This window comes from Tursiops truncatus, chromosome 3 (assembly GCF_011762595.2).
Source record: "Tursiops truncatus isolate mTurTru1 chromosome 3, mTurTru1.mat.Y, whole genome shotgun sequence".
Lineage (NCBI taxonomy): Eukaryota > Metazoa > Chordata > Mammalia > Artiodactyla > Delphinidae > Tursiops > Tursiops truncatus.
In genome coordinates, this window is record NC_047036.1 from 151,029,029 (window position 1) to 151,055,386 (window position 26,358).

A 26,358-nucleotide genomic window follows, 5' to 3' on the forward strand; every position below is an offset into this window, starting at 1 on the left:
TACCTTATGCATCTCTCCCATTTGGCTGTTCTTGAGTTATATCCTTTTATAATAAACTGGTAATCTAGTAAGTAAAGTGTTTCTCTGAGTTCTGTGAGCCACTGTAACAAATTAATCAAACCTAAGATGGGTTTCTGGGAACCTTCGATCTATAGCTAAGTGGTTCAGAAGCACACAGGTCAACAACCTGGACTTTCCAATTGGCACCTGAAGAGAGAGTGGGAGGGCAGTCTTGTAGGATTGAGCCCTTAACCTGTGGGATCTGACACTATGGTAAATAGTGTCAGAATTGAGTTAATTGCTTAGTGGTGCTGAAATAAAACACACATCAGATCCACATAGCTACCATTTTGGGTGCTCTTCTTTCTTTGTTGAAGATCCAAGTTCCATTTGGTATCATTTCTCTTCCACCTAAAGAACTTTACTTCTTTTAACATTTTTTGTAGTGCAGGTCTACCATAATGAATTCTCTCAGCTTTTGTTTATCTGGAAATGTTTTTATTTTACCTTCATATATGAATGGTGTTTTTACTTGATATGAGTTCTAGATTGATAGATATTTTTAATTTATTTTAAAGATGTTCCATTTTCTTCTGGCTTGCTGATGAGAAGTCATTAGAATTTCTTACTTTTGTTCCCTTATATGCCATGTGTCTTTGTTCTCTGGCTGCTTTTTTTTGTTTTCAGCAATTTGATTATTATAACTAGGTGTGGTTTCCTTTATGTTTATCCTGCTTGGGGTTTATTGAGATTCTGGAATCTGTGAGTTGATACTTTTGATCAATTTTTGAAATATCTTGGCCATTATTTTTTGCCCCAAACTTTCATCTTCTGGGAATTCAAGTACATATACATTAAGCTGTATGACACTGTTCCACAGAACACTGAGGATCTGGTGTTTTCTACTGTTGTTGTTTTGTTTTATTTTGTTTTGACTTGTCTTTTTTTTTTCTCTTTTTCACTTTGGATAGACTTCATGCTCCTGATCTTTTCTTTTGTGGTGCCCAATTGTTGTTAAGCCTATCCAGTGATTTTTTTTTTTTTCAGGTATTGTGTTTTTCAGCTCTAGAGTCTCCATTTGGTTCATTGTTATAGTGTCCATTTCTCTTTGCTAAGTGTCCCCATCTAATCACTGATTATATATATCTTGGTTAGTTGGTCGGCTGGTTGGTTGGTTGGTTGGTTAATTTTGAACATATTTATAATAGCTGTTCTAAAGTCCTTGTCTACTAATTCCAACATCTGTATCAACTCTTAGCCTGTTTCTATGGACATTTTGCTCCTGGTTATGAATCACATTCCTGCTTTTTCCCCTGTCTAATAATTTTTTATTGTGTGCTGAACATTATGAATGCCACATTGTTGAGAGTCTGAAATTTGCTGACTTCCTTTAAAGAGTATTGAGTTTCATTCTTGCAGACAGTGATTTACTGGCAGATTAGCTTTCTCCTTTTAAGCCTTGTTTCTAGGATTTGTAAGGGTGTTCTAAATCAACCCTTCTTAAGATACTAGTCTTGTAGCTTAGTCTTTCTGGGGTTGCACCTGAATGCCCAACATGTTCAATGAGATCTCTCCTCTAGCTCATTGAAACCCCATGTCTTTCAGCACTGGGTACTCTCCCAAATTCCCAGTCAGCTCATAGCTCCTCACTAGCTGTTCTCTCCCAGGCTTTTGGATCTTCTCCCTGTCCGTGTGCCAAGGGGGCCCCTTACACATATTTCTTGAGCTCCCTCTTCTTTGACACAAATTCCAGCCACCTCAGCTCTACTGAACTCCAGTCTCTGTTTGCTCTGCCCAACAAGCCCACTGCTTTCTGTTTGGGACCAACACTTTCCTCTGCCTTAGTTAGAAAGTGCCCCCAGCAAGAAATCTGGGGTAAACATGGGGTTCACCACCTTTGTTTCCCTTCTCTCAAGAATAATAGTCATTTGTAGTAGCTTGTCCAATGCCTGAAAATAGTTATTTCATATATTTTGTACAGGTTTATAATTATTGATAACAGGAGAGTAAATCCAATATCAGCTATACTTGTTAAGGCTGGATCTGGATGTTAGCCTTCCTCTGTATCTTGTTTTTAAATTTTGAATTTGAATTGCTATAGATAATTGTACCTCCATTTCCTACTATGTCCAATACATTAAAATTACTTTCTTGTCCCTTGGATATTTCTGGGTTTGCCATCTTGGGTTATAAAATCAGGACAAATGCAGGCCCTGGAATAAAAATTGGAAGAGAAAATACAGTTTGAAATAAAAAGTTACTAAATAGGAAAACTGTCTTGTGAAAGTAATAGGCCAAATACAGAGTAGAAATTAAACTTTAAAAGAATTGGGGGAATATCTTATAAATGTAATAATTTGGAGTCCTTTGTATTAAAAAAGAAAATTTGTCAGAGGAGGTATAGAATCGTACTTAAAAAAAAAACACACATTAAAGAGATAAAATGGGGCTTCCCTGGTGGCGCAGTGGTTAAGAATCCACCTGCCAATGCAGGGGACACGGGTTCGAGCCCCGGTCCGGGAAGATCCCACATGCCGCAGAGCAACTAAGCCCATGTGCCACAACTACTGAGGCTGCGCTCTAGAGCCCGTGAGCCACAACTACTGAGCCTGCGTGCCACAACTACTGAAGCCCACGTGCTACAACTACTGAAGCCCGTGTGCCCAGAGCCCGTGCTCTGCAGCAAGAGAAGCCACCGCGATGAAAAGCCCGCGCGCTGCAAAGAAGAGTAGCCTACGCTCGCCGCAACTAGAGAAAGCTCACGCACAGCAACGAAGACCCAACACAGCCATAAATAAATAAATATTTTTTTTTTAAAAAGAGAGATAAAATGGATTTTCACAAATATTACAGACCTTTTAAAACTTTTGAATGGTAAGAAGCAAAGGTTTTAAAGTATTTATTCTGCTTTTTTACCCTTGCTTTTACACAAATAATACCTGTGCCTGGTGGAACAGCAACGGGAAAGGGGAAAAAAGAAAATAAAAATGAATAGATACTTTGTTATTTATCATTTTTATAAGTGACAGTGGCACAAAGAGCACCCTATTTTTCCAGATGTTGCAAAACTGCAAAGGGGCAGTTGTAGAAGAAAGAACTCTGAGATCTAGAGCTAGCTCTGTTGCTGCCATCTCCTTATCTGCTCATGAGCCGTCTATTCCTCAGAATTGCTATGACAAGCAGACCTGGCAAGAACCACCAAACAAACCTTCAGGCAAAAACCTTCAGGCAGTCCAGAGATTCACCCTGTGCATCTGAGATTCATAACTTTTTTTTTTTGGTAGCTGACATTGCTTTTAGAACAATGAGTTTGATTCACCTTTCTGAAGCACAGCCCCCGTTTTACAGCTGTCCTGCTCAGAAGCCTCTGAATGTGCTCCAACCCACCCTCGCTGGCCAAGCCCTGCCCTGCACAGAGTGACAAAGTCAAGGGCCAGAGTCCCTCTGGGACTCTTAAGTCCTAGACTTGAAATTTAACAAGGCTGCAGTGCCCCAGCTATGACTTTTACTTCTTTGTTTTTACCCATGTTTATCCCTGCACTGAAATGCCTCCTGCCTCGGGCCTTCTTTACTCCTAGACCACTGTCAGCAGTGTCACCTCCTCCATACAAAGGCTGCTTCCAGCCCCTTGACCAAATGTGCTCTCTTCTCTGTGTCTCTAGAGCGCCACAGGCACATCGCATACGTGTACACTTGCCCTGCGCTTTATGTAGGTTTCCTGTTGCATACTTCTTGCCCCTCTTCAACTATCAGCTTTTTGAGAACAATATCCTCTTTTATTTCTCTTATTATTCCTTGTTTCTGCCAAACAGTACCTGGCACATTATGGCCATTCAGAAATATGTAATCTCATGATTAATTCTCTTGGTTACAGTATGATATAATTCTTCTTAACGTGTCCTAAACTAGTCTTTTTCAAATATCAAAGACTTTCCCTCCTTCTGACAGTTGCGAATTTATGAACAAATCCATTTCTGCCCTGTCCACAAGCTTTGTGATTTTGTAGGCCTTCACTGTATTCCTTCTTAGCCTTCTCTGGATTAGGGCAAAGGTTAGAGCATTCAGGGAGAATTGTGGTGTATGTTCCGTGAAACAATAATTGTGATGGTGAACTCTCTCTATCTCTTCTCCACACAGAGAGATGTTCTTTACTACCATGGAGAGCCACCTTCTGCGCTGCAAAGTGCTGGAAATCATATTCCTCCACAGCTGTGAGACACCCACCCGCCTGCCCTTGTCTCTGGCCCAGGCCCTCTATTTTCTGAACAATTCCACATCACTGCTCAAGTGTCAGGTACATTTTTCCCTATTTCAGTTCCAGGCCTAGAACACCTTTTCCTTAATCCTTGATTAAGTAAATTATGTAAAAGTGTTTTACACTTTTTTACATTATGTAAAAGTGACTTGAAAACTGTACAAAACCTCTAACTGAGGAAGGCATTTATCACCAATTGCTTTTACTATCTCTGCAGTCGGATAAAACCCAGTGGCAGACATGGGATGAACTGGTTGAGCATCTACAGTTTCTGTTATCCAGTTACCAACATGTTTTAAGAGGTATGGAGCATTTGGTCACAAACCAGATGGTGTGGGAGTCTCACAGTGGACATTATTATGAATTAAAGTTACATAAGGGACTCTAATTTGTTAGCTTCAGTAAACCATTGTTCCTTGGTGTAACTGTGAGGAACAAGGAAGGACATAGCCAGAATCACTGCTGTGAAACAGAAGAATTCACATAGTATTTTTGTTATGGCAGATACTACAGTGGTCCTCACAGTTATTAGGCTGTGCAGGTAAACAAAAGTCATCCTAACATGAGAAGGATTTAGTAATGACCTGATTTGGCCCTGGCATCTTTCCGTGGCCTATCACTGCAGCGTCTTTGTTGGGTGGATTGCTCACTGACTCGGACATTATAAATATCCGTCAATATGATGCAAATACAGAGCAAATCAGTGGCAAAGTAAAAATGTACATCTTGCAAAAGTTGTAAGACACTCTTAAGTCTGTGAAAGTGGCTCTGCTCTAGTCACAGGCAAAGCCAGTGATCCGTGAGGATCTGGAAAAGTTAGACTAATTAACACTCAGGGGGCAAATATTGACAAGGATAATGATGGAATAGCTGCTTCAAATAAGAATGATTTGATTAGCCAAGGATTAATGTGGTCCCTGGGGAAACTAATGTAATTATTAATTACATAAGGAAAGATAGTAAGTTTTCAGGGGAGAAAACTGACATGCCTCTTGATGTGATACCCTGAGAAGGACACCTCATCACTTATGTAGTGTTCTTGCCAAAAATTTATGACCTGAATCTAATCAGAAGGAAGCATCAGACAAACCCAGATTGAAGGGCTTTTACAAAGTAGCTGGCCTGTACTTTCAAAAGTCACAATGTCTTAAAAACAAAGAAAGACTGAAGAACTGTTCCAGATTAAAAACAAACTAAAGCACATGAATATTAAACATAAAACATGATCCTGGATGGGATCCTGAACCAGGAAAAAAGAAGTTATAATGTGCATTATTGGGACAATTGGTAAATTTTAAGTAGATTATATAATAGTATTGTGTTAATATTAAGTTTCATTTTTTTTTAATAATTATCCTGGCTTATGAAAGTAAATACCCTTGGTCTTAGGAAATCCATTCTCAAGTATTGAGGGGTACAATGTCCAACTTATTCTCCATCAGTAAGGGGGGAAAATGCATATACACACACACACACACACACACACACACACATACATACATATATACACAATTTACCTGCCATGATCATATTGAGGTTGATTTTAGCTCAGTAATGGCACTTGGGAAGATAAGATGGTCCTTACACCCTCTTGGGCCTGGAATTGAGGAAGCTGTTACAGAAACATTTTAAAAAGCACTGGATTTAAGACAGAAGGTCTGGGTTTAAATCCCAACTCCATCACCTACTCTGCATTGGGCAGCTAACTTTATGTCTCTAGACCTCAGTTTCTTCCTTCTATAGAACGGGGATGGTAATACATAACTTGCCAAGACTGATTGCTAATGGGCGTGAGATAAAAGTAGAAAGCGCTCAGTCAAGTGTTAGCTGCCTGTCATCTGGCCAGGAGGGTCTTCTCTGTTTCAGGCGCCTGTAACTAAAACATAAGAGAGAGCATTGTCAAGGCCACGACATGTAGTTGTGTGGTTTGTGCATTTTTTAACACGCTCAAAGAAAGGTATGTGTCCTTCTCAGAACAAAGCCCCAAAGGCAAATTCCATGCCTCATGGAGGTTTATGTAATTGTTTCTTTTGGAGATCTAGCTGAAAGTTTAATATTAAAGCAGCTCGGTTTTGCTTAAAGTTCACCTTTAACACTTCTTGTTCATTTCTGTTTTGCGTCCCAGGGAATACACCTGGGTCATGGGCAATAGTAATTTAAGATGGACATGGGATCTACTTTTATTACAGAATATTCTTCTGCCTTGAATAAAGGAGAGGAAGGCCTCAGACCAGTGTATATTGACCAAGAATAAACGGGGTGTGTTCCAATGCTATTTTATCCTTAACGTCGTTTCCAGCTTCTTTGGAGACCAGGAGTTAAGAAGGAGAAAAAAATATTTAGAACCAGTAGTTTGAAAACAGAGTCCTACAAAGAACTACAAAGAACACAGCTGAATGGTTCCCTGAAATGGTCAGTGTCCTTGTCAGTAGGCATTTTACTGTGAGGGCTCCTTAGTCATCTCTGTCCTCTTCAAGTGGGCTGAGGACATTGTTGAGTGCGTTTTGAGGTCGGCCGGAGTTGTCCAGCTCCAAGGGCAGGGGAAGAAGGGAAGAGGTTGGGGAGCCTAAGCTCGCCCTGTGTTTATGGGAACCTCTTAGCATGGAGGAAGAGAGGAAGGCAGCATAGGTAAATGCACATGCACTGGCTTATCTAACCCAGTACCCTTGTGAAGGTGAGTACCACCCGCCTTTCACAGATGGGAAAACAAAGGCTGAGAGGAAAGTAAATGCAGAGCCAGGTCTGTTGCCAAAGTCTGTATATGGTGAAAGCACACTGGAAGGAACTAATTTTCTATGAAATCACTGGGTGAGATTAGAAGGTGAGATTCTAAGGAATTTCCGACCCCCCACTTTCTAAACTCTCTATACATGGTTAAAATACTTTTGTATCTACCCTTGATCCTGGGGAGAAGTATATCTTGAAGCCCCACATCTTGTAAATGTTTCTGTAGAGGGCAGAGTAGCCCCACTGAGAGGTGGATGCTGGGCTGTTGGCTGAGCTCACATTCTCTGGCTGAGAGAATCAATCCCCCACACCCCAGTTTCACAACTATGCAACTCAAGTCAGCCTCGGCAAAATTATGAATTGCCATAATGCCATGAGTTTTCCTGATGCTTATGAATAATTAGAACCTCATATTTTGAAACTATGAATTCTAGGAATTTAAACATATAGTATTTAAACGAATGAAATGCATGCTTTTCCTGAATTCCGCTCTGCTGGACCACTTAGGGCGATGCGGAAGTCAGACACCTGTTCACTCCAAGGAGAGTCTCACATACAGCCTTCCTGCAAGGAGCCCTGTCCACAGAGGGGAGAAAAGCAGACTCAGGCAAGATCAGTTAAGTTCATACATTCATCCAGGCAACAGTATTTACTGAATGCCTCCTCTGTGCCTGGCTCACTGGGAAAACTTCAATGAATGAGACCAACATGGCCCCTGCCCTCCTAGAGCTTAACTGTCTAGTAAAGAGATTGACCCTAAACAAACCACCACACAAGTAACATATAATTGCGATGAAAATAAATGCTGTGAAGGAAAGTACAAGTGCACAAAACAGGACTTACACTGTTTATGGAGGAACCCAGGAAGGCCTCCCTGAAGAAGTGATACTTGGGCTGAGATATGAAGTACCAGTGTTAGCCAAGCGAATAGGGAGGGAAAAGTTTCCCAGAAAGAAGAAACAGCATGTCCAAGGGCCTTGAGACAAGAAGTTGCTTAATGAGTCCAAGCAACATAGAGCAAACTGGTGGGACTAGGATACAGTGAGCAAGGGGGTAATAGCACGAAATGAGACCACGGTACCAGACAGGAGCAGGTGTGAAGGGCCCTCCTGTTAGGGAGTTCGTGTTAAGGAATTTCACCTTGATTCCAGAGTGAAGGGAACCCATCAAAGTGGTTTTAAGTAAGGTCACTCTGCCTGATGTGTGATAAATAGTTTGGCCGAGGACCAGAAAGGTCAGGGGAGGGATAATGGTGACAAGGGTGTGGGTGGTGCAGTGGGGGAGGCAGTGACGGATCAGAAGCACTTTGAAGATCAGTGTGACAGGGCATGGGTGACCAAGGCTGAAGGATGTCGCCCAGTACTGACGTGGAGATAAATGGAAGATCTGCAGAGAAGATAAAGAGCTCAGTGTGACTGTTAGATTGGAGATTCCTGTAGTGACGATGATTATGATAAAATAATAGTAGCTGATCCTAGTGTTGATTCAGGAACTAATAATACTACCAGCCAGAATATCTTGAGCCAGGCCTTGTGCCAAATAAACCCTTTACATAAATCACCTCACACAATAATCACAAGAACCTCCGATGTAAGAACTCTCCTCTACTGAAGCATAAAATCCAAGGCCTTGCCAACTGGACCAGAATGGTTCAAGTCCACTGGCCAAGACTTCCTCCCCTTGGATGGTGGTTAGGTGGGCACTGCCAACCTTTGCTTCTTTGAATTTCCTGTATTAATAAATTCCAAATTCTTCTTGCTCCTAACCCACATGTTCCCTATATCCCACTCTATTCAGCCAATTCTATCTTTTCAAAGTCATTTTAATTTTTTTCAGAGTAGTACATGCTTTGTTTAAGAAAATCAAATTCTACTCAAAGGCTTTTGTCCCCTGTGACCATTCTCCTCCAGTAGCAGAGTGAAATAGAGCACATTTCCCTGCTTAAAACCCTCCAGATACTTGCCTTTGCTTTCAGAGGCCAAACTCCACATTGTTCTGTGGCCCAGCCTGCCTGCCAGTCTCCTCTAGTCCTGCTCTCCTTCTTACTACCCGGATCTTACCTCCAGTTCTTGAAACAAGCTCTTCCTGCATCATGGCATTTGCACTTGTTCTCTCTATCTGGACTGCTTTTCCCCTAGACCTTTGCATGCTTACCTCCTTCTCATCCTTTGGGACTCAGCTAAGAGGCCCTCCCTGACTAGAGTGAGCTGCTTCCCTCGTTTCCCCAGTGTTCCTCTTCATCACAGCACCTGATTTATTTATTGGGTTGCACTCACCAAAACTATAATTGTTTTTGTTGGCTTGTTCACTGTCAGGCACTGTCACTGCAGCTAGAATGTCAGTCCATGAAGGCTGGGCCCAAGGCTCTGATCCCACTGCATCCCCGAATTCTAGCCCAGTTCCACAGACAGAGTAGGTGCTCACTGTAAATGTTTGTTGATTGAATGTTGAAAGGGCCCTGTAATGACATCTCAAGGCAGCTTCACCTCCTATGTTTCCAGACTTTTTGGATACTCTACAGTGTATTTATTGTACTTTCTTTTCAGTTTATTCTGTTTCCCAAATTTCTGGACACTGTAGTTCAGTCCTTCTAATAACCCTGTTAATGAAGGCGCCACTACCCCCATTTTATAAATGAGATAGAGAAAATGATACTGTTGTGGCCTCTGGCGCACCTGGGAGTCAGAAGGGCTGCAGGGCTCTTCTCACTTCATTTGCCTTATATGTAACCTTGAGCTCCTTTCCCTCAATTCCACACACTTCCAGAACCTTGTTGGGACTGAGTTATGGATTTGGGATGAGATACCTTTAGACCTTTGTACTTTCCCCCAGTATTTTATTTTTGGACTTACAGAAAAGTTTAAAGCATAGTACGATGCACACCCATATAAACTTTACCTTGATTCATAAGCTGTTAACATTTTGCCACATTTGGTTTATCTGTTAATCCATCTATATGCTTTTTTCTTTTTCTTGCTGAACCAGTTAAGAGTAAGTTGCACTGTCATAATCCTTCATGCTTAAATACTTCAGCTTAAGAATACGAATATTCCCCTACATAACAACTATTCATCATCCCACTTATTTTATCCTTGATTTAATATTATCTAATATGTGCCGATAATATCCTTTATAGGTGTTCAGTTTTGCTTTTGGCCAGGATTCAGTCAAACAGCACACATTGTACTTGGTTGTTATGCTCTTCAGTCTCCTGTCATCTAACACAGCTCCCAGCCTTTACTTGTCTCTCGTAATATGTACATTTTTGAAGAGTCCAGGGCACTTATTTTGTAGAATGCCCCACAATTGGGGTTGCCTAGTTATTCTCTGGTGACCAGCAAGAACATGGAAGAGATGAGGATGTACACCCCTTTCCCAGTGCATGACGTCAGAGGCAGAGACTTGAGCCCAGCCCTCATGGACTGACATTCTAGCTGCAGTGACAGTGCCTGACAGTGAACAAGCCAACAAAAACAATTATAGTTTTGGTGAGTGCAACCCAATAAATAAATCAGGTGCTGTGATGAAGAGGAACACTGGGGAAACGAGGGAAGCAGCTCACTCTAGTCAGGGAGGGCCTCTTAGCTGAGTCCCAAAGGATGAGAAGGAGGTAAGCATGCAAAGGTCTAGGGGAAAAGCAGTCCAGATAGAGAGAACAAGTGCAAATGCCATGATGCAGGAAGAGCTTGTTTCAAGAACTGGAGGTAAGATCCGGGTAGTAAGAAGGAGAGCAGGACTAGAGGAGACTGGCAGGCAGGCTGGGCCACAGAACAATGTGGAGTTTGGCCTCTGAAAGCAAAGGCAAGTATCTGGAGGGTTTTAAGCAGGGAAATGTGCTCTATTTCACTCTGCTACTGGAGCAGAATGGTCACAGGGGACAAAAGCCTTTGAGTAGAATTTGATTTTCTTAAACAAAGCATGTACTACTCTGAAAAAAATTAAAATGACTTTGAAATACATTTTTTAATATGTAAAACTTGAGGTCCAAAGAGGACCAAGAATAAAGGACTGGAAATGGAGGTACCACAGGTACTCACATGCCTTTTGACTTGTATCCTAGTAACTCATCAAGTCTTTGCCTAGACCCTACCTAACAAAATTGGACTTCATCTTCCCAAGTCATAAAGGAATAAAAAGCAGTTCAGAACAGTTCCGCTTAACTTTTCCCTCTTGCAGAGCACTTACGGAGTTCAGTGATCGATCGAAAAGACTTAATAATCAAAAGGATTAAGCCCAAGCCCCAGCAAGGAGATGACATCACAGTGGTGGACGTGGAGAAACAGATCGAGGCCTTCCGCAGCCGCCTGGTCCAGATGCTGGGGGAGCCGCTCGTTCCGCAGCTCCAAGACAAGGTGCACCTGTTGAAGCTCCTGCTTTTCTATGCCGCAGACCTGAACCCTGACGCAGACGCCTCTCCACAGGCCTGGAGCAGACCCTGAGGTCCTTCTAAGCACTGAACGCCAAGAATACCTCCTGAACTCCATCTCAAATTACTTGGAAGTTCTAAAAGTATAAAAAGTAGTTTAAAATCTTATAGGACCAAACCTATCTTATTTATCTGTAGGCTATAATAACTTTCTGTTTAGTAAATATCTTTTTTTTTATAATCCTATCCTAGCCTGTTCTCAGATATGGCTTAAATATATAAGGTGTATATATTTTTTAATAAATTATTTATCTATACTTTTTTTGAAACAGGTAATACTATATGCACTGTATGTTTAACATTTCAAGATGTGAAAAAAGAATCCGTGTGCTGAACAAATTCTAGACATCAATGTTATGTCATTCAAGGTACTGACAACCTGTTTCGAAAGAGAAAGACATATTTGTTTCTCCCTAATGGAAAACAAACATCCTATATTGGACCTGTGATATTGCCTATGAACTTGACTTTGTGGCCAGTCTGTCAAGATCTAATGCAATGAAAGGGGTAAAAACAAAAGGATTGAGTGTGTTACAAAAAATCTGATGTTAAAAGCATACAATAAAAAAGCAATGGTTTTTCAAAATACCAAGTTTATCATGCTTCGGTTTCATGACTGCAAGCAGGCAGAATGGAATAACTACTCTTAACAGAACCAAAAAAAGTTCCATCCACATTTGAGAAAGTAGTAAGGATTTTTATTGTCAAAACAAGTTAAGAGATACAAGCATAACAGAAAACACAAATAAATTAACTGTTCTGATCATTTTAGACTCCAGGGCATCTCTGTGGGAAGGTCAGCTCAGCTCCTTGTGTAGACACCATACTGTCCAAAGCAAAAGACAGCAGGAATTTGAAACAGTGTTCAAGACAATGATTGAACATGTACACAGTGAGGAGAAATGAAAAGGTGGATCCCCTCATCCCTTTCCTCAGTGAGGTATGTGTTTAGAAAGGTATGAGGCTCTTTTGGGGGGAAAATGATTGCATACAGAAAATTTTTTAATTCTTCCACCTCCCAGAAAAGAATTTTTCAGGCCCTGGCCTGAACAAGAAACTCAAAATAGGGTGACACTAGTTTCGTATGAACTGCAAGACTATACTCGAACTGCAGTTGCCACCTCCTTGAAGAAAGTTTAACATCCATTTATCTATACCAAACCAGTAGACTGGATTTTCTCCCTTCGGAAGTTTTCAACCAAATGGGAGTTAAATTAATCTCACTTTAAAGTGCAACAAAGGATATGTAAGGCTAGTGTTTGTTCTGTGACACACAAGAGAGAAGCATCCCTCCAACAGCACTGGCCCAAGAGGTACTACGTAAGAACTGGCTGCAGGACAAAGTGATCCATGAGGTCTACCAAAAGGCAAGGAGGTTCTGGTTTCAGCAGAAAACAGAGGGGATCCCTACCAAGGCTGGCTCTTAACTATACCCAGATCTCAAACAGATCCTGGGTCCCCATAACTGACAAGGCTGGAGCACACAGTGCCAGCACAGCCAGGAGGGCCAAAGTCATCTAAACTAGTCAGTGAACGCCTCTATGCCATGATTTGTCCATGCGCACATGGACAGTGGTAAAGGAATCAAGAAGCCTTGGTTTTGGAACAACACAAATATTATTTACCTATTAAGTAATGATCAAAGTTCTTGTGTAGGGTAAACGATACAAAAATAGGTAATGAGGTCCCCATACATCACTGCTGAGATTTAGTCTAACTTTAAATTAAAGCAGTACAAAATGGCTTCTTCCACACAAGGACAAGCTTTGCACTAATGTTTCTCAAAAGCCAATTATGTCTCCAGCTCTAGCCTCAGTTTGAGAGTTTTTTAAAAAGAGAAAACAAAACTTTTCCTATGTCAGAGCCAAGGTAAAGGGGAGCTGGGCTCAAGCCACCTCTATCCAGAGTCCCTGGAACAGAAAGAGCTCTAGAAGCCAGTGGGTGTGAGAACATTCAAGTCTCGCGGTTTTAGATTGTGGGCCCGCGGCAGCTGTTTCTTCCCTTCTATCACTGGGATGTCCATTTTGGGTGGCTTGAACACTGCTGGATCCTCGGCCATTCGGGTGGCTTGTGTGCGAATCAGTTCCATTGGAGAAGGCTTCTGGGCTCCTTTGTAGGCCTGGATGGCAAAACCTCCTACAGAAGTAAACCACAGAGCAAACGATTTCAAAATTAGTAAGCAGCTACCAACATACATGGTAAAATGCCCGCCACTGCTCTCTTTCATGAAGGGGCAGCCTTACCCGAATCAGACTTCTGGAGGGATCTTGGTCCAAAGACGCTCCATTTATCTGCCGAGCTTCTGTCTTTTTCCCCGCTTCCAGAATCCATGGTGCTAAGATTGGGGCCAGGTAAGGCTGTGGAAGAACCAGAAGTGAACCAGCCTCTGGAAGAGAAAGAATAAAATGGTAACACATCCTCTTCCTACACCTCTAGAAGCGTCCCACGCCAGGACTAGGGACTGTCAGCTCCCCCTCCTGACTCGGAAGCCACAGGCTGACCTTCCAGTGTTGGACGTGGCACTGGCTTTGCTTTAGCCCATGGCTGCTGGGGGGTGGGGGTCGCAGGAAGGGCTCACCTGGGCTTCTGCTTAGGGGACGAGTGGGGGCTGCTGCTTGGGGTGGACTGGGTGGAGGCCGGCTGCTTCTCCTCTCTTGTTATCTCTCCGCTCTGGAGCTTTAGTTTCTGCTCAGATGGGTAAGAAGAGAGGCTTTTTAAAAATCACAGCAAATACAAAACAGCTAAGTTTGGGTATAAACAACCTGGTTCACACTAACTTCAGGCAAAAGGAAACATTAAGAGGTGAAATAGTTTTGGATTATAGGAAGATATTCCTTTGATTCTGCCATACTAGAGTTCCATCTTTTAAAAAAATGTATTCATCCTATAGCATATCCTGAACATCTCTGTACTAATTCCACACCAGAGCTTTCGACTGTCCACATTGACCAACCAATAAGTGGACGAGCCAGAACCCCAGTGGCGGGCCTTCCTCAACTGCCCTCTTTGCCACTACCGCGCACACCCCGCCATCCCCAGCCTCTCAGCGCCAAGACTTGGCCACTAACCCCTCCAGCTAAATGCTCCCTCTGTGCAGCCCTTCCTTCCCATAACCAGTCACTCCAGCTGCCCTCAGCGTTGTAAACAGACATCTAACAGACAGACCAGCAGTCTAGCAGGGGAGACAAGCCTACTTCTCACTGCTCCTAGGTCAAGGCTTCCATACGGTCTCCGTGCTCCGTGTCTAGTACACCAATGCTCAGCCCAGGCTATACTTCAAACAAATGACCGTGATGAATTTTCTCAACACTCAACATATCAAGTTACATGAGCTGGCATTTCAGCCATCCTCATGTTCTACTCCTATGGCCAAGATGCAGAAGGTGGGCCAGATTCAGTTCCACCATTATATGGGGTGAACTGTGCAAATGGAATTCAGACTGACACCTACCCTGGAAAGTTCTCAGTGTCAAAGGCTGACAGTGCCCCTCTCCAGAAGGATCTGTCTTGTCTGAGAGCTTAAGCTGGACACCAAACCAACCCTGACCCGCCACAGCAGTGGTTTTAAGTTTAGTGTGCAAACATCATCCGGGATGCTCATTACAAAATGCAGCCATCCACAACGTCTTGTATCCCTGCCCACAGGCCACTAACCCCCAACTATTCCTCCTCCATGTATTGTATATCATGATCCTCCTTGTGAGTCCCTCGGGAGCCAGATTCTCAGGCAACTCTGGAATATGGAGAAAAACCAACAGGAAATAGGGCATCAGGAGACTTGATTGCAGGTACTATGACTGGTTAATAAATACATAACCCTGGACCTCAGTTTCTTCATTTATAAAACATGGATGTATCTATGTCAGAGGATTAGTAAGAAGATGAAGTGAATATGAGTGCTTGATAAATCTTAAAAGCACTATTAAGTATAAAGTGATATTCCCTGAAAGAAAATCATTTGAAACTATTTTATTTTATTCATACAATTATTTGGTCATTATTAACCTTACTGAAAATTCTCCATTTGTTCCAATTTTTAAAATGAAAGCAAAAACATCCCAATTCTATATTTATTTTAATTTTTAAAAAACTAAACATAGAGCATAACATTCCTTTCTAGCCAGTGTCACCTCTGTTGAGGTTGCCTGACTCCCATTTCTCGCCCTCAGAGTCAATCACCCTGGTACATAGTGACCCACGTTGGCTTTGTTGTTCATAACGTGCTCACACATATCACCTGTGTAAGCTCAGAATCTCATCTGACCCTCCGAACTAGAAGTAAGGGAAACAGTAAGTTTTATAGATGGATAAGCAGAAACTACGAGGCCAAGAGCCTGGGAGCTTTCAGCTAGAAAGTGCGACCACAAGGGGGACTAAACCTGCTCTAAATTCCTCGCTCAAGCCTCTTTCCACCACTCTCCACACCCCCAACTAGCTGAGCTGGTAACTTCAAAACCACAGCCACACCTCAAGCTGTGAATGATGAGGGTTTTGGTTTTTTGTTTTTGTTTTTTTTTGCGGTACGTGGGCCTCTCACTGTTATGGCCTCTCCCGTTGTGGAGCACAGGCTCCGGATGTGCAGGCTCAGCGGCCATGGCTCACGGGCCCAGCCGCTCCGCAGCACGTGGGATCTTCCCGGACCGGGGCACGAACCCGTGTCCCCTGTATCCGCAGGCGGACTCTCAACCACTGCGCCACCCGGGAAGCCCGAGGGTTTTGTTTTTTAAAAGTTCCTAAGAAACAAGCTTACGTGGAGTGCTTCTGCCACTCGAAGGTACTTGGTCTCCTCGGTGGTGAGGCCCTTGTGGGGTGTGTAGCCAGCATCTCTCAGCCCTGCCTGTTGCTCAAAACGCTGAATGCTCTCCTGGGTCTGTTCTGGGAACAGAGGAGATAACAGTCATGCCCATCCCCCTCTCCCATCACAAACTGGGGGAGATGAACACAGATATCCACTGTTCTCCCCGGGAGCAAGAGCATACACACTGGCCATCCGAGAAGGATGGCCAGACAGGCATCGTGGCAGGAATTCTGAACCTCACATGAAGCCTAGGCAGAAAGAAGCCTTCCCTTACAGCAAGCTAAAGAGCAGGTTACTCCTAAAGGGACAGCCTGATAACCTCCCGGGAAACACTCCTTACCTTCCTCTCATTTATACCCTAGGACATTTTCTTTGTATTCAGAAATGCAACATGGAGAAGGCAGCTGACATTCAGAAACAGTGCAAGTTCTCCAAATATAGAGTTTCCTCAGAGATACTCACCACCCTCTTTACGATCTTCACCAAAGAGAAATGGGCCACGTTTAGGACAGATGGCACCAAAGTAGCAACTGGATCCAAACCAGAGAGAATGTGCCTTGAACTAACCAAGGTCTACTGATCCAATGTTTCCTGTGTGTGAAACTGCCCACCACAGTGCCTGGCACAGCAGGCAGACTCAACTCACTATCAGGGCAGTCTGACCCGATTATCTTGTCATCAATGTCAGTTATACCTGGGAATGACTGACAGTGGAATTTTTGCTTAATCTGTACACACACTATGTAATACACCCCCATGTACAAGAATGTGGCAGCTGAGGACCAAAAGTCCAGATGCCAGATGTCCTTTATGACTTAGTCATTCCCCTTCTAAGGGACTAGTTTATTTCCAACAGAAATAGAAGCAAAGGAAACATACACACACACACACACACACACACACACACACACACACACACACACAAAATGTATAAAGGTGTTTTCCAGTCTTGCCATGTAGTCACTTGAAAATTTTAAAAGCAGGAAAGGATTTAATGAATACGATACCTGATATTTAAAATGCCAGAATTTTAAATGCAGCTTTTTTTTTAATTTTATGACTACAGCAACATGAAAAGTTCATCGTAATATTAATTGAAAAAATATTGATAGAATGGTTTGTCTATTAGATTTGCAATTATATAAAAATAGGCATATATGTGGAAATGACTAAGCCAAATAAGTATCTGAGTGACAGTAATATATACTGGGGCGCTATAATGTTCTATACTGTTAGTAAACTCTATTTTCTATAAAGAAGTTACACTGTTCTAAAAGAACAATGACTAAGCTTCCTAACACTGCCAGGACACCTTCTCAAGCTTGCAAAACACAAGCAATAGTTGCTGATTCAAACAGTGCATTTATGTGTGAATAAGAAAAAGTCCAAGTAAGAGTTTGGACTTTTGGTTCCTGGGTGAGTTCTTCAGGAATTGCCCAAGACTAACTGATGCCCTCCAGAGCAGATAAACAAGGGCTTCCGACATCAAAACTGAGCCAACTAAAGAGAACCTCTACATGCCCTGCCCCTGGCAGAGGCTGCTGCTGACAAGCAGAGCTGTATATCTAATAATTGTTAACTTCCCACTAGAAGCAACTAGAAGGGCCCTCTGGAACCAACAAGTTTAGTTAACTTGTAAGATTTTTTTTAAAAATTCAAGCTCTCTTGTTTCCAGTCTTATCAGGACCACAAATCACACATTCTTAAGACCAAAGACACTTGAGGCACCAATCTTGTCTCAAGATCCAAGAGGAGGAACAACTTTGAGCCATTTAATTAAAAAAAATAAGCGCAGGGGTGGTGGGAGATGTCTCAGTGTGTCTCCTTCTCCAGCAGAGCTTGAAACAGTATCAGCAGCCGCTCCCGGCCACTGAGCACTGGTGCCATCTAATCCTCCCCTCCACCTGCCGGCCAGATTCCCCATCTCACAGAGGAGGAAACAGCCTCAGTAGTTAAGTAACTTGCCCAAGGTCACGCTGATGGATATGGGTAAATAAGGCTGTAGCAACGAAGCAGCAGGAGTGCACCTAAATCAACTGAGATGCTTAACGTTGGGCAAGTCTTCCACCTAAATGTAGCTTCAACACTGATGATGACTCAGCAGCCAGACTGACCTCTGCCGGGCTGGGTTAGGACAGGTTAAGGCAAGTGTGTCTGCAGAACTCCCCCAGCTAGTTGTAGGAAGCCTAAACTCTTCCCCTCCCCCAGTTCTGAGAGCGCAGAATGCTTACTTGTGATCAGAGAACTCATGATGACATGGGTAGCTTTAGCCTTCACCACGGGGACCTTGTCCGCACCATCAATGGCCGATGGCAGGGCACAGGATGAGACGCTGGCCTCTCCTTCCTCCACCTGTTCAAGAGGGGCAAGGAGGCACCTGAGCCAGACAAGGGAGTCACACGCCTCAACTTACTCCTCTGGGAGTAATCAGATACAGGAGAAAATATGTGAAGGGGGGCTTGGTTGTCCACACCCAATTAGATATGTATTATCCATAGTGACAAACGATATGACATTATACGAATAGCCTGAATTTATAAAAGTGGGAGAGCCAGAATTTGAAGCTCTGAGCTCTGTTATCTTTCCAGATTATGTCTGTCCAAAACACAATATGCCCCTAAGGATACAGAAGAAACAACTATTACTAAGCATTGACCGTGTACCAAGCACCATGCTTGCTTTTGCTTAATTAATCACTGCATTCGCTAAGTGGTTCTCAAATTTTGCCAAGCACCAGAATCCCCTGGAGGGCTTGTTAAACAGACTGCTTGCTGGGCCCCAACTCAGAGCTGATTCAGTAGGTAGGGCTCAAGAATTTTGTTTCTAACAAATTACCAAGTGATGCTGATGCTGTTGGTCCCTGAGACCACACTTCGAGGACCACTGCTCTAAGGGTTCAATAACGGTCTTTTAAAACAAACCAGAAAGTCTACGTAGCTCCTCAGCTTTAACATGAGAGGGCTGGAGCACGCTGCCTTCCTTAATCTAAACGCCTGACACTGTGCTCAGGACTAACTGGAAGCAGAGGACTGGGTTTTACTCTTTGTTCTCTACTTCTCCAAAGGAATTGAGAAGAAAGATGGTCAGAAAGGAGGGGAGTAGAAGGAAGTATTGAAATGTTGTATCCCTGTTACAAAACAGGATTTAAACTCTTCAGCTGTGACCTTACTCGAGCAAAACTTGAACCTCTGCTTTCTCACTTGGAAGACGGCTGACGATTGGGACATGGATGCCTAGGGCATGGATGGTTAGGACAAACAAAAGAATGCATGTAATGAGTCAAGTTGAGCTCTCCTTAGAAAGGCCAGTTGTTCCAAACTGTCAGCTGTTCCAGCTGGGACACAGCAGAAAACTGGAAGCCCATTCTTTGCCTAGAGAAGCAAGCAGCAGCCTTCATAAATGAAGAGGGTGGTGGGCTGCCCTCCCAAGAGCTATCAGGAGCCTTGCTTCTTTTCTGCTCCGGTCCCTTGAGTCTGCTGTTTTGGCATCACAGGCCTGCTGCTGGGGCCCTTTCCCCCTAGTACTGCCAATACTTTTTACACAAAATGTTTCTACCTCAACAACTGACTGGGTCAGATTTCAGCAGAAAACTGATATAGGGAACTTCCCCCAGAGCTGTAGGGGGCACTTTCATAGCAAGGAGCGCCCTGTTCTGAGAGCTTAATGGTATGTGTGTGGGGGGGGTAGGGGCGGGGAAGGGAGGGACACTACACTCTTTAGAAAGGAAGGATCACATACAGCTCTGCCAAGGGAAGCTAAGCCCGAAGCCAGGAGTCACAACATCAGCTCCACACCTAATATGTGCCAGGCCTTTCAATCCTCTTTTTTTTTTTTATAAATTTATCTATTTTATTTATTTATTTTTGGCTGCGTTGGGTCTTCGTTGCTGCACACGGGTTTTCTCTAGCTGCGGCGAGCGGGGGCTACTCTTCGTTGCAGTGCACGGGCTTCCCACTGCAGTGGCTTCTCTTGTTGCGGAGCACGGGCTCTAGGTGCGTGGGCTCAGTAGTTGTGGCTCTCGGGCTCTAGAGCGCAGGCTCCGTAGTTGTGGCGCACGGGCTTAGTTGCTCCATGGCATGTGGGATCTTCCCAGACCAGGGCTTGAACCCGTGTCTACTGCAATGGCAGGCAGATTCTTAACCACTGTGCCACCAGGGAAGTCCCTCCAGTCCTCTTTTATTTAATCCCCACGGCACCTCCATGACAAAGTATTTTCATCTCTCACACAGAGACACTGTGGCTCAGGGGTGAAGCCCAAGCTCACAGCTGGTGCACAGACTGTTAGGTGGCTCACACCCAGGTCTGCTTAGACAGCTGCTTACTGGTACTTGCTGTCAGGACCTAGCTGTCACACAGCTCAAAGTGCAGTGAAACGATAGCTGCAGCTTAAAAGGATTCATCTGAACTGGGTGGGCCTAGCTTATTCAGGCAACAGGACCACCTTTCTGGCATTCTTGGTGGTTGGAAAGTCAGAGGCGAGAGAGACACAGTCCCTGCAGTCGGGAAGCACAGGCTTCAGAAACAAGCCTGCAACAAGCATGTCAGAACCCATGAAGCCCAACTGCACAAAAGGGCTGTGAGAGCAGATCAGTGTGTAACGAGGTATGTGTGTGCATGTGTGTGCATGTCAGGAGGGCCTTACAAAGGAGGCAGCTCTCACATAGGATGGCAGTGGGGAAGGGCATCTGAGGCAGGAGGGACAGCATGAGGAAAAGCACAGCATATGTTCAGGAAAGAGCCAATTTTTAATCACTCAATGAGCATCTTTTTTGCAATCACTTTATGCCAAGTCCTCTGCTAGATACTGTAGATGGAGTATGAATCAGACAGGGCCCCTGCCTCCAGGAAGCTAATGGAGGGCAATGAAGTAACACAGGGATTGTAACAGGGGTCCACAGTACACTGGAGACCTCAAAAGGAGGGGTGATAGTCTTACTGGGAGGATGGAGGAAAATCACAGAAGAGATGGTTGAGCTAAGACTTAAAGGATGCCATCTGTCAGGCAGATGAAGTACGAGGATAGGATGGGGACTGTGAACATTCCAGGCAATCGGAGCAGCGAGAAGCAAAGACTTAGAGGCATCAAATACCCTATTAAGTACAAGAAATCTTAGGTAACTTGCATGGCTGGATCACAGGGGGTGGGGGGTGGATTCGGAGGGGAGGGAGCGCTGACAGGACCTGGACCATGCAGAGCCAGACTAAGACTAAGGAGCTTGGATTTAATACTGTGGAAACGAGGGTGGGGAGGACGGGGAGGAGAGGGGATGGGGAGGTTGTATTTCAGGTAGAAGACACAGCCATTCTAGTTTTGAATTAAAAAGGAAAAAGGCCTACCAACTCTACAGAAAACATAACATATATAGGGATTGGTGGCTGCCCAATTCTATGGGTGTCAGGAGCTGCTGACGGCTTCTGGAGCAGAGGAAGGAGAACGAAGGGGTTGGGCCTGCCAACGGCAGTCAGCGGGGTCAGATACCTTGGCGAGGTGCTGATACTTGCGCTCTGGAATCACTGGCTTCCAGGGGATGCTGCCCATGTCCGATGGAGGAGGAGTCATGGGCGTAGGGTCCTCGAGGGCATCATCATAGCTGAATGCCCGGCGGTACATCCCGATGGGCAGGGACATCTTGCCTAGAGGCCCACTAGGCTCAAGAGCTAAGAACAGACACACCTGTCAGGATGGGCTCATCAGCTGAACATACCAGTAGCTTTAAATTAATCTGTAGGCAGGAAAGCTCTGAAACACTCTTATTCTGGGACAGAGGAAGAAAAGCTCATTCTGGAAGAGCTAATCCAGTCAAGGTAAGGTAACTACAAATTCCTTCCTCTCTGCCTGACACTGGATTCTCCACTTAACCCACACAGCACCCCTAATCCATTTTTATGGATTAGGAAACCAAAATTCAATTTCAATTTACCTGAGCAAGGTCACATAACTTCAAAGTGCAGTAAGGAATCAAAACCCAAAGCAATCTGATTTCAAAGCTTGTATTCTTTTTTTTTTTTTTTTTTGGGGGGGTTGCGCGGGCCTCTCACTGTTGTGGCCTCTCCCGTGGCGGAGCACAGGCTCCGGACGCGCAGGCTCAGCGGCCATGGCTCACGGGCCCAGCCACTCCGCGGCATGTGGGATCTTCCCGGACCGGGGCACGAACCCGTGACCCCTGCATCAGCAGGCGGACTCTCAACCACTGCGCCACCAGGGAAGCCCTCAAAGCTTGTATTCTTTAGGCCACAGAAGCCCGTGGCAATCCCAAGACTCTCAATTCAGGCAAAACTGAGGATATGCAGTCTTGGGAATTCCCTGGCAGTCTAGTGGTTAGGACTCCACGCTTTCACTGCTGAGGGCCAGGGTTCAATCCCTGGTTGGGGGGACTAAAATCCCACAAGCCTCATGGCCAAAAAAAAAAAAAAAAACACCATGAAATCTTGTTCCCAGTTTATACATGAGGAAAAGAAGGCCCAGAGGTGGCAAATCCTCTGTCTTTACTACCTCACCTAAGATAACAAGAGCACCATGACAAGAAATATGTCAAATAATATGCTGTCCAGCAGCATCTAGAACAGTTTCGAATGTTCTATATGACTTAAATGGCACAGCCAATTTTCATCACAGAAACTACTGACAACGGTTCTCACAAAGCACTGCCAGCTGATCCTGCCATTCCTGTCCACCGGAACGGACTGGCGGAATGCCCCAGTGACGCAGGCTCCCCACCTCAAGGGCACACTCAGCTCTGCCAGGTCAGGGAGCAAAGTTCATTTTGTTTGTTTGCTGATCCTTTCAGAGCAGAACTAACGTCCAGATCCTGCCTTCAGTGTGACATTATCCTGTTGCTCTAATTACACAATCACACTCTCCAAGACATCAACCTGTTCGGCAATAAGTCCAAAACCAGCAAAGACATTCCATGTAAACAACAAGAGGGCCAAGCAGTTACCATTATTCTTATGATTAATAACAATTACTAACAAATCCATAGAAACAGAAAGAGGATTAGTAGTTGCCAGGACCTGGGGGGAGGGAGGAGCCACAGGAGTGACTACTAAAGGGACAAGGTTTTCTTTTGTGGGTGAGGAAGATGTTCTGGAATCAGACAGTGGTGATGGTTGCACAACCTTGTGAATATACTAAAAATCACTATACTGTTCATTTAAATGGCTGAATTGTATGGTATGTGAATTATCTCAATTAAAACAAACACACAAGCAAATCATAATTACCAAGTACCCTTCCTTGCCAGGAACTTACATCCCTCATCTTTCCTAATCCTCATTAAGCAGATATTCTTCCCCTTTTCCAGCTCAGGAAACTGAGGCATAGATCTTAAGCAACACCCCACTAGCAAATGTGAGGTGGGGGCTGGAACACAGATCTCAGCCAGCTCTCACACCCCCACGCAACACTCCATGCTCCCCACACTATAAGCATTAACCTAATGCATGCAACCCTGCGGCCAGGATGCTTACAGGGAGTTCACAGTCATCACAACGACAATGAAAGACAAACTAAAACACAAGTTGATGAAGTTAGAGACTAGAGATGGATCCTTATCGGGAGACTCCTATGACTCCACTTAATTTGGGAGCAATTTCAGAAACATCTTAAAGACTCATCCCAAGAGCCATCCCAATAGCCTTCCTAAGAATAATAATAATAAAGTCAGCTAATATTTACTAGGAGATAAATTCCCACAAATAGAGACCAAAAAATTTTCTGGGTAGTAAATGTATATTCATCTTTAACTCACATTTTCATGTATTTTATGTTTGATCTTCACAGCAAACCTGAGAGACAGGCACTATCATCAATACTTTACTGAGAATCAAAAATTGAGTGATTCAGATTTTAAAAATCACTAGCCCTTGCCACTAAAACAGTCCAAGGAGGAATCAATGACTTCACTAACCCAGAAATTATAACCCTGTACAGACCCAGGACTCACTAAATGTTGCAGTGAGCATTTTCATGACTAAGTTCAATGTGTCTTGAAATCAGGCTGGTGCCTTTTTGCCCAAACTTTCATTCCTCCCACCCTCCTATCTCCTCCTCACAAAAAAAGGGGGTGAGTTTAATCACTTTGGTTTAAGAACTACGCAGCTTATTCTAAATTTTTATTTGATACATAGGAAAGTGACAAATCTGTCATACCCTTAAGTGAAATAACTGTTCTCTTTCAAGTTAGATTTTTGGGTTCACACCCTGGCTGGGTGGTTAATAAGATAATATTTAAATGATGCCAATCTATTAAGTCTAAATACTCTCCTGGTGGCACAGAGTTACTATTAATATGTGGTTCAGAAAAAGTAGTTTCTGTCTAGCTCAAAATGTTAAGGGCAAAACATAACTTTACCAAAAAGAATTAAGTTTACCAGGCACTTCTGGTTGTCTCGAAGCCATTGAAAGACTGGGATCCAGGTGCTTTTTCTATACAGAATTCAGAGCTGAGTCCCTGCCACCTAATAAAAACAACAAAGGGCATTTTCTTACAGTGAACACCAAAGAATAGCTCCAATGCTGTTCTTCTGACAAGCACATAGAGTTTTATGGCTTGGTTACAAGGTTGAAACACACACAAAAGAGGGACAAACATGCGAGGGAGAAAAAAAAAAGGATAAAATCAAAGATCTCACTGTACCTGTCACTGATCTTAACACCTGTGATATGACAGACACCATACACAGTGAAAAGGTCACCTTACCAGAGTGAAATGATGTGACGATTATGCTGACAGACAGATATTAATGAGGAACGCTGCTCAGCTGCTGCAAGTTAGCAAAGCTGCTCGGGAAGAGTCCATCCATTCCAGAGGTTCTGAGAACAACAAACAACCAGCATTGGCACAGCCCTTCAGAGTCTGCCAAACACCTTCCTGTACTTTCATGTATCTCCTGTAACAACCTTGCGAGAGATACTATACTCGTTTCGTTTTTAAATAAGTTAGGGCTCAGGGTCCAAATAACCTGACCCACAGCAAGGGACTAGGGAACCACAGTGGGTAAATTCATTCCTTGCTGCTAGTACTGACTGATACTCATAAGGGTTTTATACAACACTTATCTTGCGTTTTAACCCTTGCAGCAACCCTTGCAAAGCAGGCATTGTTTACCCCCAATTTAAAGAAAAGGAAACTAAAAAGCAGAAGTGATTTGTCCAAGGTTACAGCCAAGTGGCCCATCTGTAAGGCAGGTAGTTTCATCTCCATTTTACAGGGGAGTTCAAACAAAGCTCCGAGAAAGCCAAGTTACTCGCTTTTCAGCTTGCTGCACTCCTCCCTCTATCCTGATGAAGCTCAGAAGGCAAAATCGTTAGTTCCTCATTAAAGAGTATCGCTGAAACCAAAGTCGGCCATCCTCGGGGTCCAGGCAGCATTCCGACCCGACACCTCCCCTTCCACTTCCCAGTGCCCATCCCCTCCCCCCTCCCCGCAGAGCTCTGACTTCTCCTTCATAAGATACAGGACAATGCCACCAGGATGTGAAACGCCTGGGCTGACTGAACCGCCTCTTCCACCCGGCGAGGATAAGAAAGATTAAGGCGATTAGGGCCAGGGCCTGGCACAAGCCGAAAGTTCCCCGGGGCAAGGCAAGTAGTAGGAGATAAGGGCGAGAAATGGGGGGGTCCAGGACAAGGCCGGCCTGGTAAAGTAGAGGCGAAGCCCGGTGCCGGGGCTGCGGGGTCATTATCACAGAGATACCCCACAGGGGGACCCCAGAAGGCGGGGCGAGAGATGCACGGAGCGGTCCGGCAAAGATCTGAGCCTGAGTAAGGGGAGAGGAGAGAAGCACCACGAGGGCCCGGGCCAGGGCCTCGGTGGAGGGGACGGGGGCACGCCCCTCCTTACCGGTGGAGGACCGAGCCCCAAGGAGGGTCCGGTCCGGCTCATCTGGTTACCTGTTTTTCCGCCGCCGCGGAGCCGCCTGCGGCCCGAGCTCCGGCACTAAAGAGGCTCCGAAGACCCACGTCTCTCGAGAGGCTGTGGCGCATTCGGGACCCAAGCCATGGTGTGAGTGGCGCTGTGCCCGTGGCGACACAGAAGGCCCCAGACAGCAAACAGGGAGGGACCACAGGCTGCCGGCCCACAGCCTTCCCGATAAAGTCTCCAGAGGCCGAGTCATTTCACGCGAGATTTGGCGGGGGGGGGGCTCGAT

General features: G+C 44.3%; 2 protein-coding genes across 7 annotated transcripts in view; one reads left to right on the forward strand and one right to left on the reverse strand.

Annotated features, from left to right (window-relative positions):
- SIMC1 (SUMO interacting motifs containing 1) overlaps nucleotides 1–11,996 on the forward strand; it is a 97,519-nt gene extending 85,523 nt beyond the window's left edge. For 3 of the 4 annotated variants that reach the window (XM_019942731.3, XM_019942734.3, XM_073802816.1), the window contains 3 exons: nucleotides 4,138–4,294; nucleotides 4,473–4,557; nucleotides 11,159–11,996. In XM_019942731.3, coding sequence (XP_019798290.2) covers nucleotides 4,138–4,294; nucleotides 4,473–4,557; nucleotides 11,159–11,421 — 505 coding nt within the window. In that variant the 3' untranslated portion in view covers nucleotides 11,422–11,996. Of the gene's footprint in view, nucleotides 1–4,137; nucleotides 4,295–4,472; nucleotides 4,558–7,489; nucleotides 7,599–11,158 lie in introns of all 4 variants that reach the window. The other variant, XM_073802814.1, reaches the window with a different exon arrangement.
- An 88-nt stretch (nucleotides 11,997–12,084) lies between these two features.
- Nucleotides 12,085–26,299, reverse strand: KIAA1191 (KIAA1191 ortholog). Of its 3 annotated transcripts, XM_033853587.2 has the most exons (9): nucleotides 26,102–26,299; nucleotides 24,909–25,021; nucleotides 24,580–24,666; nucleotides 21,686–21,864; nucleotides 18,438–18,558; nucleotides 16,159–16,283; nucleotides 13,987–14,093; nucleotides 13,652–13,794; nucleotides 12,085–13,544 (listed from the first exon to the last, which is right to left on the reverse strand). In XM_033853587.2, the coding sequence occupies exons 3-9, from the start codon at nucleotides 24,605–24,607 to the stop codon at nucleotides 13,336–13,338; spliced, it is 912 nt and encodes a 303-aa protein (XP_033709478.1). In that variant the 5' UTR covers nucleotides 24,608–24,666; nucleotides 24,909–25,021; nucleotides 26,102–26,299; the 3' UTR covers nucleotides 12,085–13,335. The 3 variants fall into 3 exon arrangements, with proteins under 3 accessions (XP_033709478.1, XP_033709479.1, XP_073658918.1); XM_033853588.2 differs by lacking the exon at nucleotides 24,580–24,666 and having other exon boundaries at nucleotides 26,102–26,298; XM_073802817.1 differs by lacking the exons at nucleotides 24,580–24,666; nucleotides 24,909–25,021.
- Nucleotides 26,300–26,358: the final 59 nt, after the last annotated feature.

Excerpts from the sequence above, each read along its gene's own strand:
- KIAA1191 (XM_033853587.2), bottom strand. The coding sequence starts at position 24,607 with ATGGCTTCGAGACAACCAGAAGTGCCTG. Across the intron at positions 21,865-24,579 it reads GAGACAACCAGAAGTGCCTG|CTCTTGAGCCTAGTGGGCCT; the intron begins GTAAACTTAATT and ends GTCTGTTCTTAG. Across the intron at positions 14,094-16,158 it reads GAGTGGCAGAAGCACTCCAC|AAACTAAAGCTCCAGAGCGG; the intron begins GTAAGCTTGTTT and ends CCATCTGAGCAG.